Source organism: Pinus tabuliformis, chromosome J, assembly GCF_031772625.1.
Source record: "Pinus tabuliformis cultivar Carrire ecotype Pingquan chromosome J, CPIR1, whole genome shotgun sequence".
Classification (NCBI taxonomy): Eukaryota; Viridiplantae; Streptophyta; class Pinopsida; order Pinales; family Pinaceae; genus Pinus; species Pinus tabuliformis.
The window spans coordinates 271,787,076-271,807,925 of NC_142295.1; the positions used below are offsets into that span (position 1 = coordinate 271,787,076).

Sequence of the window (20,850 nt, forward strand, 5' to 3'; positions counted from 1 at the left end):
GAGGTAACAATAAACTTACAATTAATTGTGTCATACCAAGCCTCAAAAATAAAATAAAAAGTTGGAAGAAGCTCACAAAGCAATCTACCAGGTCAAGTTTCAAACATAAATAAAATATTATTAAGAACATAAATAATCATGGACACTGTTCTTCTGTTCAAGCTTCACTGCAGAATTACTTGAAAACCACATTTGAGAAATTTCACTCTCAAAGATGAGCTTTGCAATGTCCTTTCCTCCTCTAGAAATGCAAACAATACCATGATCTCGACAAATAGCCCTCACCTGCTCAGGGATCCAAACAGAAGATAGAGTACTGCAACTGTGCACGTTGTATACTATAGGAGTTATGTTAAACTTGTAGGTGGAGCTAGGTAAGGTGGTAGGTGGAGTGTTAGAGATTACGAATGTCTCCTGGAATATGACCTACTTATTGTACATTATCCACTTTTCCACTTTAGTTCTCATCACGCCAGAATGATATAAATGCATAGGATAAAAATTGTCCAAGATGAACCATTTTCCAACAAAGTTCCAAGTAAAAATTCCAACAGAAGTTTAGGTGTCTGGCATAGTTCCACAAGTCAAAGTTCCAAGGGCATAGTTCCTCCATGCCCAAACGGGTTTAGAATCTCTGAAGTGACCCAGATCCTTGAAAAATCCTAAAACAGCCTGGAACTTTGCCATCTGTGGATTTTTTTTACTTCACCAAATCCCAGCGAAAATGAGTTTTTACGGGCCATTTTGAATAAACCATATATAATGCCATGGCATGAACCTCATATGGCACAAAGGGGTAAACCTTTATCTTTCAAATGTCACCATCTGATCTACTTATAAGATATTTACAATTAGCCAAAATCCTTTTGTAAATTGGTACATAACAAAATTCTTCAAGAAATATAACAATAAACAATGAAATATATTGTTGGCGTTTAAATCCAGTGAATAATACAGCATATATTGACACAAATTATCGTTTACCTGCTTATCATTACATGAAAAAGCATAGTTCTACAGCAAACTTTAGCTATAAAAATGCAATATGCCTTTATGTAATGGTTAGTCTCATATAAAAAAAATATTTTGAGTACATACTCAATAGAGTACAAAGAGAACACTACGAACCTCACTATTCCTGATACGTATACACATCACTTATCTAGCTTCCAACTTAGCAATGAATGTCCCTGGATCCTCCAGAATAAAAAGGCGAAGGAATCTAAATAAATCTTGGCAGGGTTATCTACATGCCTAATTAATGAAAACCATTAACACTTTAGGATGTGGCATCTGAACTTTCTACCTGAATAAAGACAAGTGTTTCTTTTATGTGTCATTAGTTGTCCTGGAAACTGAGTATATATAAAGGAAGGAATTTTTATACATATCTTTACAGAGACCAGCCAGAAAAGACTCATTATTGTAAAAGAGTATGTTTTACCATCACTTACCAGAAACGGTAAAATATTGACTAATGTTCTGACTGGCTTAAGAATCCATTCTCTGATGATGACGTCCCAAGTGGCCTTGGTATTTGTACCTGCCTAGCAGGGTGGCCATTTTACTTATACGTTTGATCATACTTATCAAGAAAAACAGGCCTTTTTGAACTGACTGGTTCTTTTTGAGGTTCCTCGTTGAAATCTTCAGTGTCTCTTTCAGCATTTGAAAACAAAACAACAGATTGCGGGCTTCCTGATTTTGAGGCACCAGCTATGTTCTTGAGTTCATTTGCCAGCTCGCTCATCTTAGGACGAGAAAGCTTTTCCCAATGGCAGAGGAACATCCATAGAACCTGAAGTTGACATTAGAACAGTACTATTGAATGAATCGATGTAGAATGTCAGGCCCCACTTGCATACAGCCTTGTCCATTCTTTTGCTGTTTCCACAGCCTCAATTTCATTTGTCTTCCAGTGTTTTGCAATGTTTTCAGAAAGAGGGTCATCTGGATTTGGTGCACTTAACAGTGCTTGAATACTCAATAAAACTGTTCGAATTTGCAATGCTGGACTCCACTCATCCTTGAGAATATCAAGGCATATGTGTCCAAGCTTATCAATATTTGGGTGGTGAGTCTTTGTCAAAAACGAACCTTTGGTGCTGCCATTGGATACTCCTCAGGCAGAAATAACTCCAACTTGAAAACACCCCCTTCATATGGAGACTGAGATGGACCAAGAATCATCACATTAAAATACCGTAAATTGTCCTCAGATGGAGAAGCACTTATACCAGGTGCTGGTTCAGTAAGCAAGCGTTGAGTTTCCTTTATGATTCTGCGAGGCAAATTACTGTTCGACATAGCTGCAGGGTAGAAGAAAGAAAGCCCTTCAAAAGAGAATCGATCTGAACCTTATCGTTCGTTTGAAGCTTGATGGACCAAACCTCAGGCTCTATTTATGAAGAAACCCTCATTCTGTCACAGCAAGAGTGAAACCAAACGATAATAATTAAATGCATAAAATAATGGTAAAATGGTCTAGGAATTCCATATATCTAGACGAAGTGCAGATCTCGGGTTCTCATGAAGTTTCGAACGACTGTCACAGGAAGGGATCTCGGATACCACAGTGATGAATTTTTGGAAGTCTGTCCATGGTGCAATATGTGGATACCTCTGTAATTTAAGTGGATGATCACAATATTTCGGATCTTTGAGATCTTAGTGATCTAGGACATCAGAAGATCTCATATCACCCATGTTTCGATAAAGACTACAATCAAAGGTTACAAGATCACAATTCCTTGGAGAAGGGAAATTGGATCCTTCTTGAATGTAGATAACTGATCAGTAAAGCATCTCTATGATTCAATGCGAGAAAAAGCTGCCTAAGGAAAGCGGAGACAAGAAGGGAAAGAAGAGGCATAAGAAGAACATTGAGACCTACAAGATCTATATTTTTTAGGGTCTTGAAGCAGGTTCATCCTGATATCGGAATTTCCAGCAAGGTCATGGGAATCATGAACTCCTTCATTAATGATATTTTTGAGAAATTGTCGAGCGAGGTATCGAAGCTCGTCCGCTACAACAAGAAGCCTACTATTACCTCTCAGGAGATTCAGACCGCCGTAAGGCTTGCTCTTCCAGGGGAGCTCACGAAGCATGCTGTTTCAGAGGGTACAAAGGCTGTTACCAAGTTTACCAGCGCTTAAATTTGGTATTTCTCTGTGAATTGAATTTATTGGTGTCTTTTGACGCCACCTATTGTATCGAATTTCAACAAGCTATTGACTCTCAGAGTTTGATGGAGACATTTGGTGTTGCAGAAATCATATATGACAAGATTTGATAATTTTTTTTTTTTTTTTTTTTTTTCTAATGTCATTCACAGATCCAAGCATGGATTATCCTTAAACGACTGATGTAAACTGATTGAAAATTGATTATTGTAGGACTCACCAAAGCACAAGTAGTATTAGGCATAAATACAACCAGCCAAGGAAGAAGCCCAAGTGATGTGTACCTGATAGAATTCCTGATACTTCGAGGTGGAGATGAGTTAGCCTTGCAAAAGTACCACTGTGAAATAGTACCACTAATAATGTACACCTGAGCTTCTATCATCGTTGTCAGAGACCATAACATTGTGATGATAGCTAATGCATAGTACGCCTGAACCCATCCGTCCTCTTTCCATAAGCAACACTCCACACCAGTGCTTCCTCCACACGCATACCCAGATTCTTCAACTTTGGGATTAGGTATGATCCTGCCATTTAGGCGTGCAAACACCAAAAAGACTATGATGGGTATATAGTAGACAAAGAGACCAACTATTAAGCTAGGCAAAACCAGCATCAGTCTCATGTTTCTCGCAAGGCCTTTCGAAGCTGTGCCTATGATTCTGATTGTGAGTTCTATACGGTGCCAATTTATAATAATGATCCAGACAATTATCCCGCATAGTACAAAAATAAAAAGAAGAATGAAAATCCTCAGTGCCAGGCTTATTTCATCCCTACAATCCTTACTCATAGTGCAAGCCACAAACCAGAAGACATTGATGAAAACAGGAATGAGAACAAAGAAGGGGAGACATGAATACACTATCTGTTTTGTGTAATGCCTAAGGAGCCAGAGAAAACCAAATAAGAAGGGGATACTCAGAATCAGTGTTATTACAAGTGTCCAAACCATGTCCTTCAAAAGATGCTTGCTGCTCCCAGGCACTACAAGATTTGGGTAATATTCCAATTGTATTACACGAATTGGGTGATAACCCAAATGTTCATATGCTCTATCAAAACCTAATCTTTGATCCCTTATGTTAACACTGAGTGAAGATTTTGTACAAGTGCTGGAATTTGTATCATAGACATAAGAGGAAACATTTCTGTAGTTTCTGTTGCAGTGGACAATTGAAAATATTCCAAACGCAAAGGTCGCCAATACCAAAATGACAAATACGATTAGAAAGGGTATGTTCTGGAAATACCTGCGGCCGTTGTTATATCTGATTGGATGGTAGTCTTCTTGCTGAGAAGAAGATATTTCCGTCTCTGTCAAGCCAGATTTATTTAGCAGAGGCTCTGAAGATTCAATATAAGAATCCAATGAACCTCATCCTCTGCATGTCTATGCGCTGTGCGTTTTTGTCTAAATGCCTGTATGTATATTTTGTGTACGCTGTTTTATGTGTTTTGAAAAGAAACCGCAAGAAGAAATTAAAGAGCAATCGTAGCTACCGTGAAACAACGCGCGAAGGCAATTTTAAAAATTTCAAAACAAGGTTGTTCGAAAGGGTCTTTTAAAGCGAAGCCGATACATGCATGGGTCCATAGGTCTCAAGGGTTCAACATGGCTCTGATACCAAGTGTGAGGACCATACCCAAACTGTATACTTTTTTTTTTTTTTTTTTATACAGCAAATACAACTAGAAAGAAACGCATTGAGATTCAAATTTATTTAGCACACACATTCCTACCACTCATTTCAGGAACATACCATAACATTTTCATACCTTTAACTAAGATCAATAGTAATGAAATACATATGTACCGTTCACCAGAAGGCGAGACTCTGCTTGCTCTGCTGTCGCTGGTATTCCCTTGTAGCTAGTCACCTCCGCGAGTGAATGATGACGCACTTGATTCGAATGCGAAGACTCACTGGTTAACCTCCCAGCCTACTCCTTGGGTACTCTTCTTCCCCTCGGACCCCCGAGCTACAATGGGGTTGTACAATGGAGAAAAGCACTAGCTGGTAGAGGAGAGCACACCTTGGCTCAAGAGTCCCCTCTCTAAATCCTCTACCTCACCAAACTCACTATAGCTTCGTAATCACTGCTCTCACAACATCTCATCCATCCAACAATAGGGTTCCCAAAAGGTCCCTTCTTCCATGGATTGCCCTTTCTTTTATAGGAGTCCTCATAGGTGACACTTGTCATGTCATGCATAATTAATTATTTTTTTATAATTCAATAGATTGATTATTCACCCACCCATGTGTCATTCTCACATCAAGGGTCTCCCAAATTATTTACTTAAATTTTTAGTTAAAACTAATATTTTCCTCACTTCAACAAGATTCATATTTCTTCTCCTAGTTGTCTCTTTATTCCCCCCTTTTATTCCTTAATTTGTGTTCATTACTTGAAGTCAATTAATGAGTCAAGATTTTATCCCCAATCTACTCCCTAATTTAACTCAGGTTATCTCCTAGATGGATATTCTTATGTTGGTTGATGACACATGGAGCTTCTCTACATTTCTCTAAATTTAATTTATTATTCTCATTTTAATTCACCTTCCCATTTTCTTAATTAGGTTTAAATTAGTTTAGGATTAATCTTTATCCTTACTATTATGTTTGTCTTTCCCCTTTTTCCTAATTAAACCACATAATCTTCTTAGTATTTTCCAAAATGGGAAGGGTAGAGTTTTTAAGGTACTTTGTTTTAATTCTTCCTATGATCCTCCTTATTCCAAGTTTTATTTTTGATTTAATTACATTGGTTTCTAATCATCATTTACCCTTGATTTAAATTTGCCTAGTTTTCATTCCTTGCTTATATTTATTTATTATTATTTATTTTTAATGATTCCAAGGATGCCAAGTCTGGTTGTGCCCTTCAAGAACTTCCCTAGAAGTTCCAAGGGTGCCACACCTAATAGTTTATTTGTGATGTCAGGGGTGCCAGTTTGGTTGTGCCCTTCAAGAACTTCCCTAGAAGTTCCAAGGGTGCCACACCTAATTGTTTATTTGTGATGCCAAGGGTGCCAAGTTGGTCGTGCCCTTCAAGAAATCCCCCTGAAGTTCCAAGGGTGCCACACCACTTGCCCTTCAAGCATCCAGTGATTATGAGGGGAAAGTATAGTGCAACGTCATAGACCACTGTCATCTCTTATGTTGCCTGCTATAGTGAGACTAATGGTGTCGGGGATCAAGGAATCCGCCTTGATGCGCGCCCCCCGGTAAAGTCCTCATGAGCGAACCAACTTTGGAACCTGCCCTCATGGCATCGTGATCTTCATGGCGAAGGTGCTTCAACCCTTCCAGCCCAAGTCACGGCGGGAGTGCTAGTGGGTGGGATCAGGGACTCTGTCCCACCCCTCCCATGTAGTTCCATCCACTTGTACAACCCCATCACCCATATGTGAGTCATTCGGTCAAGCAACTAATCTGTGCCTGCAACCATTAATATATCATCAGAATATAGTTAAACATATATGGCAGATTCCAAGATCGACTTAGACTTTCAAAGATAAAGTAATATAAATTTTCATCAAACCAGGTGTCATCGACATGTCATATGCGAGTGCCTCTGATGCTTTCCTGCCATACTCAATAATCATTAGTAACACGGTTTCTCAATGTTAGTCAATTATCATAATAACATCATTAACAATTCCTGGTCATTCACATCATTGTCCATTGTAAGTCTAAACTAAAGGAAGTAGGTAACATAGGGGACACATCCCTCATGGCTATTATCAATAATCATCAGTGGAAACATACATATTTATTAAGCTATCTCATCGTAACATCGTAGAAATATACCTATCCATAAAATTTATCCTCATTATGCTTTTAGTAGAGCGCATACATATTCTTTACTACCCTCATCATAATTTCAAATAGAGACCAACTTAACTATTAATATTGCAATCATCAGAATACTGATAGATAAGGTACATAACCATTCATGCTACCATAATATCAATGGAAAGCATTCATAAACATCACAACCATGAATATCTCAATCGCTAATAATAGTGTCATGGGTCCAGATCCTCAATCTGAGGTCCTCGAAGAATAGAGTGTCTAAGATAATGTCGTATCTGGGTTAGGAAACTAGAGTGGGCACTACAATCTTTAGATCAATCCTACACCTCTCAATGAGAGGGATCCAATAAAAATGTCAGCTGCCATAAATAATATGACCCACATGGAGTTTGGCCCTAGTTGCAAATTCTAACACTCCCTCTCAACTAGGGAGAACTCCATCCGCTGATCTGTATGTCCAACTGTACTATCTCTACTATCAGTTCCCTGCACTACTCTGCTCAGCTCTGCTGGCTCTGCTGTGCTAGCTCTGCTCTTCTCTATTGGCTCTGTTGGCTCTGCTAGCTCTTCTCTGCGTAGCTTTGCTCAGCTCTATTGGCTCTGCTATGCTCAACTTAGCTCTGCTGAACCATGAAGAAGAAGAATTGATCGAGAATGTGTCATACCATTCTCCACTGACCCAAAGTCAGTCTCAGAGTGTGTACCACTGGTCCCAGATCAGTCCTCAACTAACCCGAAGTTAGTGTCATAGTAGGTACAACTCCTACCACTGGTCCCAGACTAGAACTCTACTGACTCGAAGTCAGTCTCAGAGTATGTACCACTGGTCCTAGACCAGTCCTCAACCGACCCGAAGTTAGTGTCATAGTGGGTACAACTCCTACCACTGGTCCCAGACCAGTACTCTACTGACTCGAAGTCAATCTCAGAGTATGTACCACTGGTCCTAGACCAGTCCTCAACCGACCCGAAGTCAGTGTCATAGTGGGTACAACTCCTACCATTGGTCCCAGACCAATATCATTGATCCCAAATCAATGAAGGTCATCCTAGCATAGGGAGTACGGTAGATACAACGATGTATCCATCGGTACGACTATGGTCCCTATCCTCATTTCCCTACTCATTGATAAGATGAGAGGTACTTCCCATGAGTCCCAGACTTCATGGGTAGGATGCCTCGACAGGAGAACTTAATCAATCCTGTCCTCACAAGAGAACTAATCATCCTACTACACAATCGCCATGGAGAACACATCATCCAGGCCTCATAGGAGAACTAATCATCCTGCTACACAATCGTCATGGAGAACACATCATCCAAACCTCACAGGAGAATTAATCATCCTGCTAAACAATCGTCATGGAGAACACATCATCCAGACCTCACAGGAGAATTAATCATCCTGCTACACAATCGTCATAGAGAACACATCATCCAGACCTCACAGGAGAATTAATCGTCCTGCTACACAGGAGAGCGAGTCATCCTATCCCATAAGAGAGTGAATCATCTTGTCCCACAAGAGAGCGAATCATCTTGTTCACAGGAGAGCAAATCATCCTATCCACAGGAGAGCGAATCATCCTGTCCCACAAGAGAGCGAATCATCTTGTCCCACAAGAGAGCGAATCATCTTGTCCATAGGAGAGTGAATCATCCTGTCCACAGGAGAGCGAATCATCCTATCCCAGTGCGCACCACCAGGGGAGGGTGAGTCACCTTGTGGTCATATGTTGCTCCAGTAAGAACCACAAGCCCCCAGAGCTCCCAGAGCTCAATGTATACAGCATGCAGGACCCTTGTAAAAGGGTCTCTTGATGACTCCAAGTCGTTCGAGAAAATCACAGATTTGATCTTCCCCTGGGGCTTAGACAAAGTGTAGCGCCACCAGGGGAGGGTGAGTCACCCTGTTGTCATATGTTGCTCCAGTAAGAACCACAAGCCCCCAGAGATCCCAGAGCTCAATGTATACAACATGCAGGACCCTTGTACAAGGGTCTCTTGACGACTCCAAGTCGTTCGGGAAAATCACAGATTTGATCTTTCCCCTGGGGCTTAGACAAAGTGTAGCGACCTGTACATCATCTCATAGCGATGGAGCTTCCTTGCTCATAGACTTACCATATCCCAGATAAGGTAGTATCTGATGTTTATCTGCTGGAGCAATCGTCGAATACGAGATTCCTCAATAATCGAATCCCACCTCTGGTTGTCATAGAGAATCACAGTGGTACAAACAGCTCACTTGAAGATCTTCCCCAACTAGGCAACTTCATACGAGATCATACTTGTAGATATGTATCTGGTCTCAGCGGTGCTTATAACAACCAACTTCTGCTTCCTGCTCATCCATGATATCGAAGCAGAATCCAAAGAGAAACAACACTAAGAAGTGCTCTAGTGATCCTTCACACTGCCTGCCCAATAAGCATTCGAATAATCATGTAGTTTCATATTTCTGGAAGTGTATATCAATCCATGAGAGATTGTGCCCCGAAGACATCTCAGAAGATTCTTGGCACCAATCTAGTGAGATTCAAACAAATATGAGCTCACCATGCTAACTGCAAAACATGTGTCCGGACGAAAGTTCACCAAGAACATCAACACGAATGAGTTTATGAGATTCATAGGCATTTTCCAAATCCGGTCTGACACCACTACCATATAACTTCTGAAAGTTAAGATCCTCGAGGTAGTCACAGGTTTGCAGTTCACCATTCCACATCTGGAATCCAATTCCCTCTTACTTTTGCAAATGAGAGGGTCTGCACTTGTTAGGAGTAGGTCATCCTCATAAGGTGCTGATATGAGAGGTCTATCATCCACAATATTAGGATGGTTTTGATCCATTTCACTCCTAGTGAATCTTAGCTTTATCAGACAACTATCGATCCTCTCATACTATGCTCGGGGTGTTTTGCTTCAAGCCATAGAGGGCTTTCTTCCACTTGCATATGCGAGATTCCTGATTATCAATCTCAGACCCCTTGGGTTGTTCTAGACCTGTGGACCTGCTACATGAGGGGAATGGTCCCCTTGTAAGATTTTCCTTCGGTACATATCAGACATGTACTTTCATGCTCCTTTTGAATTCAGGCATCCATGTCACCATCTGACTTACAGACCTTCGGTGCTATGTGACAATGGACATGGTCCCCAGTGGACTTCCTACAATTTGATACAACCCTAAACTCAAAAACATATTTAAAAATTCTATTTCCAAACACGTACCTTTCCATCGATGAGTGCCACCCTAAACCTTTGACTTCCATTTTCAAGATGGACACCAGGTTCTTCTTGCGATCAGGTACATAAAAGTGATTCAGGGTTCCTTGCTTTCTTTGAAGAGTCGACCATTTCCTTGATGACTTGCATTACCTTCAGACACTCCTTTGCATAATGGCCGAACTTATTGCAACCAAGGCATCCGCCTTTCTTTCCACCCTTAGATCCGAACTTCCCAATGAAGTGATCTTTAGATGGGCCATCAGAAACTTCTGCTACGCCATTATGATAATATGTTCTGCTTCAACTTCACCCTTTGTGAACTTAGAAGAGATATGTGGAACCCATTGATCCTTTTGTCTTGTCCCTATTGTCTTTGGTGATTGCTCTTTCACTCTTGCTTGGGCATTGTCTTCACCTCAGCTCTAGTACCATGTTAATTTTAGGTATGTTCTATTCTAGAGCAATTTATTTCAATTTCTTTTCCACATTAGCAATCACATCAGCATAAAGAAAACTGCAAATAGAACATAAATATAAATCGCAGAAGACAAGCCAAGACAAGAGGACACAAGATGTGGCGCTAGCTAGGGACAAACCCCAATGTCGGGAAACCCTTGATTAATTCTTCTTTTATGTTCTTCAAAGTTTAGCAGAGAAAGTGAGAGAGATAGTACATTTACAATAGAAGTCAATCACTTTGACTTTTAATATCGGCATGAGATCAGTTGAAGACATATTGCTTCAACTGATTCTCTAAGGTGACTCGTTCACCTATCATAGTGCTGCATCTCGTCTATTTGTTGCACATTACTGTGTGACACCTTGCTGTACTGTCACATGTGTTGAACCTTGATGACTGAGCTGCCCTCAGGCTGCTCATCATGCTGCATCTTCCATGGTCTTATTCATCATCAAGTTGCCCATGCTCATGATTTCATTCATCATTATGGTGCCCATGCTCATATCATCATGCATCATTATGGTGCCCATGCTCATATCATCATGCTACTTATTATGCTGCCCATGATCTCATACATCATGTTGCCTTCCTTTGGAGATAGATGCTTCCGCTGTTTTGGCAGTTCCCAGTAGTTCCGGCTTTTCCGGATTTTCCGGCTTTTTCGAATTTTTCGGCGTTTCTGGATTTTACGGTATTTTCAGCTTTTTTGGCTTTTCCAGAAGTTCTGGATTTTCTGGTAGTTCCGGCTTTTCCTGATTTTCTCGCTTTTCTGGTATTTCCGGCTTTTCCGGCGTTTCCAGCTTTTCTGGCAGTTCCGGATTTTCTGGTAGTTCCAACTTTTTCGGCTTTTCCGGCTATTCTGGATTTTCCCGCAGTTCCGACTTTTCCAGCTTTTCCAGGTTTTCCTTAGGACCTCTCCTTCTACTAAAACCCAAAGACAAGTAGAGAGAGGAAGAGATCCAAGTGTGTGTAGAAATGACTTGAAGTCCTCTTCTATTTATACTAAAACATAGAGGTTGAATAGACATCACTGTTGGGCTCCTGAGCCTACATAAGTTGCTGGCCGACTTAACAATTTGTCCATAACATAAATAAATTCATAACTTCATAAATACTTATCAGAATTGGATGATCTCTAGATAAATCCTACACCTCTCAATGAGAGGGATCCAATAAAAATATCAGCTGCCATAAATAATATGACCCACATGGAGTTTGGCCCTAGTTGCCAATTTTAACAATCTTCAATTATGCTGAAATTGTTAAGCCTTTGCAAGAGATGATTAAGAAAGATGGAACCTATAAATTGGATAAAGGGGAGAAGGATAATTTTGCTTGTATTAAGCAAGCTATTTCCGACACTCCTCCACTATATAGTCTGAATTATGGCAAATACTTCTTGTTATATACCTTTTCTTCTGATGGATCTATCGTGACTGCATTAACGCAAAAGAACAAAGAAGGAAACAAACGACCTATATTTTTTATGAGTGTTGGTTCAGAATTGAACTACCCTGCTATTGATAAACAAGCCTATGCAATATATAAAGTAGTTAAGCATTTCAGGCCTTATCTCCTTAAATCTCACACGATTATATATGTGCCTCATCCAATGGTTAGAACGTTCTTTGTGGAACAAGAGCTTGGTGAGAAAAGGGTGAACTGGATGACCTATTTACAAGAATATGATCTAAAGTTCAAGTCAATTCATACTATTAAGGGCCACGACCTCTATCAACTCGTAGTGGAAGCAAGAGATTCTCCGAAAGAATATCTTTCAAGATGGGAACAGGAAATAGACACGCATAACAATGAACAAGCTCCTCCAATTAGCTAAACCATGCCTTGGTATTCAAATATATGACAATATCTAGAGCATGGCACCTTGCCCACGCATTTGTGGAATAAGCATAAAAGGGAAATTCGCCTCAAAGCTCTATCTTATCAACTCATACATGGAGTGCTTTTTCGAAAGCACCAAAACAATGTCCTGCAAAGATGCCTAGAGCCTTAGGATACCAAAGGGGTATTAAAATATTTGCACGATGGTCCAGCAAGTGGACACTTCACGGGTGACACAACTACTGATAAAGTAATGAGGGTTGGTTATTATTGGCCCACTTTATTTAAGGATGCTCATGCTTCTTCTTGGAATTTCCCAACATGTTAGAAATGTGTAGGTCGAGATCAGAAGTCAGTCGCCCTTTTGCTACCAATAAAAGTCGAGGAACCTTTCCAATAGTTGGGACTAAATGTTATTGGTGATATCTTTTTGCATTCATTGAAGCAACACCAGTACATTTTAACCACAAGAGATGATTTTACTCAGTGCGCTAAAGCGGTTCCTTTAAGACAAGTCAATTACCAAAAAGTCATCCAATTTCTGAAACATAACATCATAACCAAGTTTGGCATTCCAACATCACTTGTCTTTGATAATGCAACTTACTTTTCGTCATTAAAAATTTATGATTTTTCACTATAAAATGGTATTGTTTTGAAGCATGCATCTAATTATTACCCTCAGGGAAATCGCTTAGCAGAATACTTAAATAAAAATATTATTCGCATAATAATTTTTTTTTTCTCTGAACAAAGGAACTCACGTAATGCTTTGGTGAATGCACTATGGGTTGACCACGTAACTCTTAAACCCTCTCTCAAAACCTACCAATACTTCCTCATATATGGTAAAGAAGTTATCCTGCCACCCAATATGTATCTCCCAACCTTGCAACTCTCCCAAGAGTCCCAAGGCAAACTTTGTCTTCTGGTTCAAAGTAGGATAGATACCTTGCTTAAACTTGAGGAAGAAAGGCTCAAAGCCAAAGAAAGATTTATTGTGTACCAAAACTGCATCAAATGTTGGCTAGATAAGAAATCTGTAGGGACCAAGAATTTCGAGGTGGGTGGCCTAGTATTGAAATAGAATAAAGCCCATGAAGGGAAAGGAAAACACAGAGTTTCAATCTCTGTGGACTCGCCACTATACCACCTAACAAAAACTTGATCATAATTCTTTCAAGTTAATGGCCAAGATCTCAAACACTATTTTCAGTAGCCTCAAGCTGTGTTCCTTGTATAATTTGTCATTTGTTGTCTATTTTACGTCTTGTCTTGTTTCCCTTTTGTTTGGTCATTGTACATAAATAAGGTCCTTTGTGAAAGTGTGTGTGTGGATTTAAAGTTCTATGTGGTGAGATGCATAAGGGATGTGACAATGGAAATGCTTGGCTACCTGTTAATTCTTCTTCTTTGTTTGGAAAGATGCTCTAGGTTAAATCAAGCCCAAACAGAAAATACAATACATTCATGAAGAAAAAATTGAGTGAACTTATGATACTTGTATCTATAATAGCATCATTTTTCCTCAGACTTGGTATTAAATCTACTTGGCGTTTTACATGCCCATCCAATCTAGTATAGGTAGGATAAGGGGAAAATCTATAGCGAGCAAACCTCTATCAGAGGTTATATATATACTTTTCTGAATGGGCAACCTCTTTTGCTCTCAATAATTCTGGATCCTTGTTCCAGTCCATTTAAATAATAAGTTCCAAAACATAGTACTATATAAAACAAATAAAGAATGAAAGAAGAGAAAGGATTCCCGTGCAGAGAGGTGAAGCAAGTAACTTCGCTGGGGTACTATTCAGGCTCGTTGACTGTGAAGCAATGCTTGTGATCCTGTAGTGAATCCGTCGGGGTTCTGTCTAGGCTTGCTAGCAACAAAGCAACACCAAATATGAAACTCATACTCTAAATATCTTAAACTCACAAGCATATATTACTCTTTCCTGAATCAAAAAAATTGTGATATGGCATAATATTTGTGGGTGAAACCAAGCAGAGGGATGGTGGATACTACACATATAACCTGGTTAAATGGGGAAGCCAAGGTAATCTAATTAATGAATAGATACTTCCCAAAGGGATTGAAATTTACTGAAAGCTATTCCTAGACAGAGAAACTGAAATTTGTCCAGTGTGTCGCTGCTACAACATCCTCCAGATTTTTGCTACATTCAAATTTTGGATCCTACCTACCATCATATCATGTGTTTCTTTCAGTCACCAAGTGTCGTTTCATGACATTGAATGTGTTTAAAGTCTCCTTGTTCTTTCTTAAGTTTCGTCACACCATTTAGAACACCCATGATTCACTTCATAGTATTAGTACACTTTTATTCACAAAAAGACATCTTTGGTCGCAATTGCACATACTTTGTATGTTATACTTGGAGAATGTTTGTAAACTAGCATTTTGATGCACATTCCTTATTATTGGTTCCTAGCTAATTTTTACTAATGAGGTTGTATGTATCACACTTAGTTTTACTCCTAACTCATTGTGTTTCCCATGCTTCAACTCCCAGACTTAGAGAAATGTTGGTTTCTACAAGCCTTCCCACTAGGCAATAGAGAGTGCATAACGCACTCCCAAGCCTCAGTGGGACCCCTCCTTGCTTGTTGAAGATGCGCCCTGTGCCTGGGCTAAGCCTTCTTTCCCTCTTGGGCGCACAACCCACTTTCAGGCCACAAGCTCTCCTTGTTCTCCTGAACTGCGCCCTTCTCAAAGCCTCTCACCCAGATGAGCACATAACACATCAATATTGGTCATTAGGCCTTCCTTGAGCCTTGAAATTTCACCCTATGCCCTCAGCTGAGAGCATGGCACACCATAAATGAACATCAAGCCTCCCTTACGCCCTCTTTGTAACTCAGGCTTCCTCAGTTGAGCGCATGGCACATCAACAAACATCATTGTGTCTCCTAGCCCCTTGAGACTGTGACTTACACCCTCCATCAAGTCTCCTCTTCCCAGTGAAGCGCACAATGCACTCTTAGTGCTCAACACTTAGCCCTTGCCTCTTGACAATGCGCCCTGTGCCCAAAAGCTTTCCCTTACTCTCTCAAGCGCGTTGTTAACTCACAATTTTAAAATTTGCATGAAACATGATAAAATATGTGATTTTTAAGGTTGATGTTTGCTTGCCATGAGTGATCCTACTTGCAGGTGTTATAAGAACAACATAGCAAGAGGAAACATGAAGATATGTCAAAGGAAGCAACACAAAGAAATGTTCAAAGACAAAAGAACACATGATTGTGATAAGAGAAATAACATCAAATTCTGGCGATCAAAGTGGTCCATAAAGACTCTATATGTCTCAAGCCTGTTTGGAGGCTATATGGAAACAAATACAACGAGAAAAATGCATCAAGATTTGAAGACATAGGTGGCAACATTGTCACCTCCCAAGAAATTCCATATTACAAGTCACAATGGGTCCAAGTCATTAATGTTGTGGCTTGTCTTGTTGTCGCCACATCATCATGTGGGAATAATGATGTAATGCTATAATTATTTTAAACACAATATGTGGAAGTCCAAGAGTCATGTAAGAACAAAGAGCCAAACGTAAAAGTCTAAAGGTCGCATGTAGAATTTCAAAAGACTCAAAGAAGTCCGAAAGTTACGTTGAAGTTCAAAAGTCATTTGGAAGACCAAGGGTTATTTAAAAGTTCAAAAGGTCATTAGAAGTTGACAATTCATATGGGAAGCTCAAGCATTATGAAGATATGAAGAGTCATGCCTCTAGTTATAAAAGAAGCCTCATTACTCAAAGAGAGGAATTTTCACCTTGGCTTCTCCCGTAAGGCATTAGAGAGACATAGATAGTTCGTTTAGAGAGTAAGTGGCGGCTCTAGCACTCCACTATTTGGAGAAAGTGGTGTTCATTGTACTCATGTATCTTGGAACTTTTGCTTAATACTTGAAGCCTATTTGACCAACACATTTTCATGCATAGATTGTGGATGCTTCAAGACTATTCTTTGAATGTTTACGATTTATGTTGGAATTTATATGCATTAAAGAAACTGAACTATTTTGATAACTTTGGTGCTTATCTTATTGAAAGGGTGTTGTGATGGTTGTTGAGTTGCAAAACTACCTTTCCCTTAGCTACTTTTCTCATCCTTCCTTCTCTATTTTTCCATGAAAAATGCATCCTTATCATCAAAAAACATTACACACTGCCTCAAGGAGTATATTTCAGTGATTTACAGGTTATACTTTTATGTTTGCTATTTGAATAAGTTTTTGTCTTTTAGCTACGGAACGCAGCCACATTCTGCAACTAATCGGCTGTTCCGCAGCTACTTCCACGCTTTTGCAGGTTCCACGTGTCAAGAGAGGAAAAGGACTACATGGGTAGCTTGGAAAACATTAGGGCATGGATCGTATCCTATTCATCTGGCCTAGATCGACGAGGAAGACTTTGGTCAAAGAGAAGTCAAACATAGTAACCTATGGCAAACATGACTTTGTTTTGTACACGTTTCTTAGTGATGGGATCCGAAGCAGTTTCCCGAGGCCACGGACTTCATCTGCCACTTGCGCAAACAGAATCCAATAGCCATTACCATAAGGTTTATGTTTCCAAGAGGACAAGAATTCTCAATACTTGTCTGTCTATGTGTTTTGCTGTAGCTTAATTCTGTCTTTAAAACAATTGTATAATTTCTCTATAAATACCTGTGTGAAGAACGCAGAACAAGTTCAGTTTTTGCTTATGTACTAAGTTCAGATTTCCCCTCTGTAGTTTGAAGAACTCATTCTCTGTTTAATATAAAGACTCTGTTTCATGGATACATGAAGCGTTGTTGGAGTGTTGATTAAGTGCTTATAATCTGAGACCTTTGCAGAGGGCCCCTACGTTGGTCAAGGTTACATTTTATTTATGTCTTGTCTTTCATAGTTAACTGTAAATTCACTGTGTTTTTTCCATGATGTTTATAACCATTTTCTGACTCTGTTCATAATGCAGCTTGTGTTCATAGAATAGCTGTTTTGTTTCATTATTTTCTAGTTTCTTATCAGTAGCTTGAAGTTGATGTCAGTAGCATAGAGTAATTTAGATTTGTTGATCATTAGTCTAGTTTCTTTCATTGTTGTTCATCCGTCTTTAGATTTTGAATGCCATTTTTTTGTTCGTTTAATAACTCATGTTTTAAGTGAATGTTTCTGAAATCCCTTCCAGTTGATGGTTCATCTTAAAACTAAGTGGTGGAATATTTCATTTATGAATGAGTCTTTTTTCTGCATTTTTATGTTTACTTTTTTCTTAGAACAATGAAGTATGGAGTCCCTTAAAATGCTATCACAAGGAGGTAGTTCTCCCAAAATTGTATAGCAGAGTGATAAAACACTTCATTTAGCTGTTATAGTATATTAGTTGCAATTTCACTTTCTGTCTTAGTCTTTCATTTGATTTTGTTGCAATTTCATTTTCAGTTTTAGAACAATGAAGTATTGAACCACCCAAAATGCTATCACAAGGAGGTAGTTCTCCCAAAACTATGTAGCAGAGTGACAAGACACTTCATTTAGTTTTTATGGCAGATTAGTTGCAATTTCATTTTCAATCATAGTTTTTCATTTAGCTACCATTCCATTTTCAGTTGTTCATTAAGTTTTGATTCTACAATAAATTAGACAATAGTTGTAATCTTATTTTCAGTATTTCATTTTTGGTTCATCATAGATAGCTGCAATCTCATTTCTAGTTTTAATATTAGCTCTCATTTCATTTATTTAGATTCTTAGCAGCAATAGATTTAAGGTTTTGCAGAACATTAGGAATTAAAAGATCAAACTCCCAAAACAATAGAAAACTCAAAAACACTGAAGTAGGAAGGGCCATCTAGCACATATAGTGCACTACACTTCATCAGTTTATGATACCCGGATTGATAATTTATGTAGAGCAATTTAGGACACTAAATTGACCAAAAATTTTAGCGCCGTTGCTGGGGAAGTGTAACTAGGTAGCCTTATCTCTTACATTCATAAAAAAAAACAAAAAAACAAAAACAACAAAACAAAACAATGACATGCATAGAGAACGAGACTCTAGGGGTAGATTTATAGCTAGGGGCAGAAGTTTGATTCCTACAACTCCACCTACTCCACCAAGAGTTAGAAAAGACACACCTCCATCCCAGACTCATACTCCCAGCCATAGGATTCCTGGAATTCAAGGGGTAGAAATTCAATCAGAAGATTCTCCTACATCATCCACCAAAACAGTCCTAGGAGAGAAGACCTTTTTCACCTCCACAGGGGAGCCTATTGTAGTTGAAGAATTAGGAATACTGGTGAGGAAGAAAAAGTAGAAACTCTCTCTCATAGTCCATTAATAGAAGAACCAAAGGAAGAGGGAATAACCTTGCAGGTTGAGCCCTATACCGACTCTGAAGAAACTATAATGGCAGAGGAAGAACAAGATGGAGAATTCACACTGTTTGGAGGAGGGGGTAGAGGAAATAATGGAGGAGGTAGAAGTAATAATGGAGGAGGCAGAGGAAATAGGGAAGTAGATAACTCATTTGGATTCCCTATAGTAGATGAGGAAACACATACCACAATGAAAAACATTTCACCATCTGTCCTCCCAAACTTTTATGGGTTGAGAAGTGAGGATACTGAAACATTTTTGTTTGAGTTTGAAGTCTTGTGCAGAACCTATGACTATCTAGAAGACTCTTAAAAACTCAAATTGTTCCATTCAACACTAAAAGGGGCTGCTCTAAAATGGTTTATGGGGTTAGTCACTCAATCCATTAGAACTTGGAATGACATGAAACATACATTTTTGGATAGATATTTGGATTATTGTATGCCTACCAATCATAAAGATGAGGTGTTCAAAATGATGCAAAAGTAAGATGAAAACTTAGAGGATTTGCTTGAGAGATTCAACTATAATTTGAAAAGTGCTAAGATGAACAATCTAGATGAAGAAACTTTGAAAGATATTTTGTTAAAGGCCATATAGATATCCTTAACATGATGAAGAAGGGAGATATCTCTCAACTTCCATTGAGTGACATAGCAGAACTATGTGTTCATCTATCAAGAGGGAAATCTAAAATCGGGAAAGGACCAAGAGATCCTTCTCTTGTTAGAGCAAACAAATCTGCAACGGGATCTGTAAGTAGGGCAGAAATTGGCAATATGCTTGATGAGTTTAGAACTGACATTTTAGGGAGCTTAGTGAGCAATTAGACACCCTTAAAATTCAAAACAAGCAGAAAACAGAGGTTGATGCTTTAGCCATCTTTTTTCCAAAATGCAGAAAGAAACATGCTCTAAGGGAATGCCCTTTAGATGCAAAAATCGTATAAACTTGTATGATTTGTTCAGAAAGTCATGAGACCAAGGATTGTCCTTCAATCCCAGGTCTTAAGGCAGTCTTTCAAGAGGAAACAGTTCCAAATCCTGTAGAATCCCTTTGTTTTGTTGCAAGAAGACCTTGGTAGGGGCCACAAAATCAAGGATTCAACAATCCAATGTATCTTCAACCCTGACCAAACTGGAATTCTTGGCAACAATCTTGGACTCAACCTCAATCTCATTATCAATCTCAACCATGGGCACAAGGGGTACAAAATCCTTATGGGAGATTTGCCAAATATTACCAATATCCTCCACCTTATCAAAATCAGCCACAAAATCAGCGACAACTTCCAAATCAAAGCCCTCAACTTTCATTGCCATTTCTATGACAGCCTCCACAACAAGGTCAAAATCCTCAACTCTTAATTCCATTTCAACAAAAACCAAATCAACTACCTACCCAATCATTACCAAACCCTAATAATAAGAACCCTCAGAAGGCTTACATGGTAGAAGGACAACAATTTCCAACTTACATGATTACTTCTTTAGATCTTAATGATGTTCAACTTAGATCTGGTAGAATATTAGAAAAGAAAAAAACTTCTATAGTTATTCAAGAACAAGACACTTCTGAGGAGGATTCTCTAAAAGTCAATAAAAGTTTTGAGGGAACATCCCTCCAAAACCAAAACATAGAAAAAGAAAAACAAAAAGAATCAATAAACACAACTCCTATAATTGAGCAACCAACATCTACTTCTACACCTCCTTTTCCTAAGAGATTACAAATTGATAGAGGAGTAGAAAAACAGATCTTGTTGCCCAATTATGATTTTCTAGATGAATTGAAGAATGTTTGCATCAAAATTCCTTTGCTACAAGCCATTAGAGAAATTTCTATTCTAGCCAAGACAATAAAGGAGTTGAGTATCAAAAGACCAAGAAGAAAACCG

General features: G+C 39.0%; 1 protein-coding gene and 1 pseudogene across 1 annotated transcript; both read right to left on the reverse strand.

Moving 5' to 3' along the window:
- Window positions 1-1,819: 1,819 nt before the first annotated feature.
- LOC149226826 (ubiquitin-conjugating enzyme E2 35 pseudogene) lies at window positions 1,820-2,461 on the reverse strand (annotated as a pseudogene).
- An 866-nt stretch (window positions 2,462-3,327) lies between these two features.
- On the reverse strand, window positions 3,328-20,275 carry LOC149226827 (uncharacterized). Its single transcript, XM_089380308.1, has 2 exons — window positions 20,197-20,275; window positions 3,328-4,565 (listed from the first exon to the last, which is right to left on the reverse strand). Exons 1-2 carry the CDS (start codon window positions 20,273-20,275, stop codon window positions 3,328-3,330), a joined length of 1,317 nt encoding a protein of 438 aa, XP_089236434.1.
- Window positions 20,276-20,850: the final 575 nt, after the last annotated feature.

Bases quoted from the DNA above. Each gene is read 5' to 3' on its own strand.
- LOC149226827 (XM_089380308.1), bottom strand. From the start codon at position 20,275: ATGGCAATGAAAGTTGAGGGCTTTGATTTGGAAGTTGTCGCTGATTTT. The intron at 4,566-20,196 runs GTAATATTTGGC...GCAGAGGATGAG, and splicing joins TGATAAGGTGGAGGATATTG to GTTCATTGGATTCTTATATT.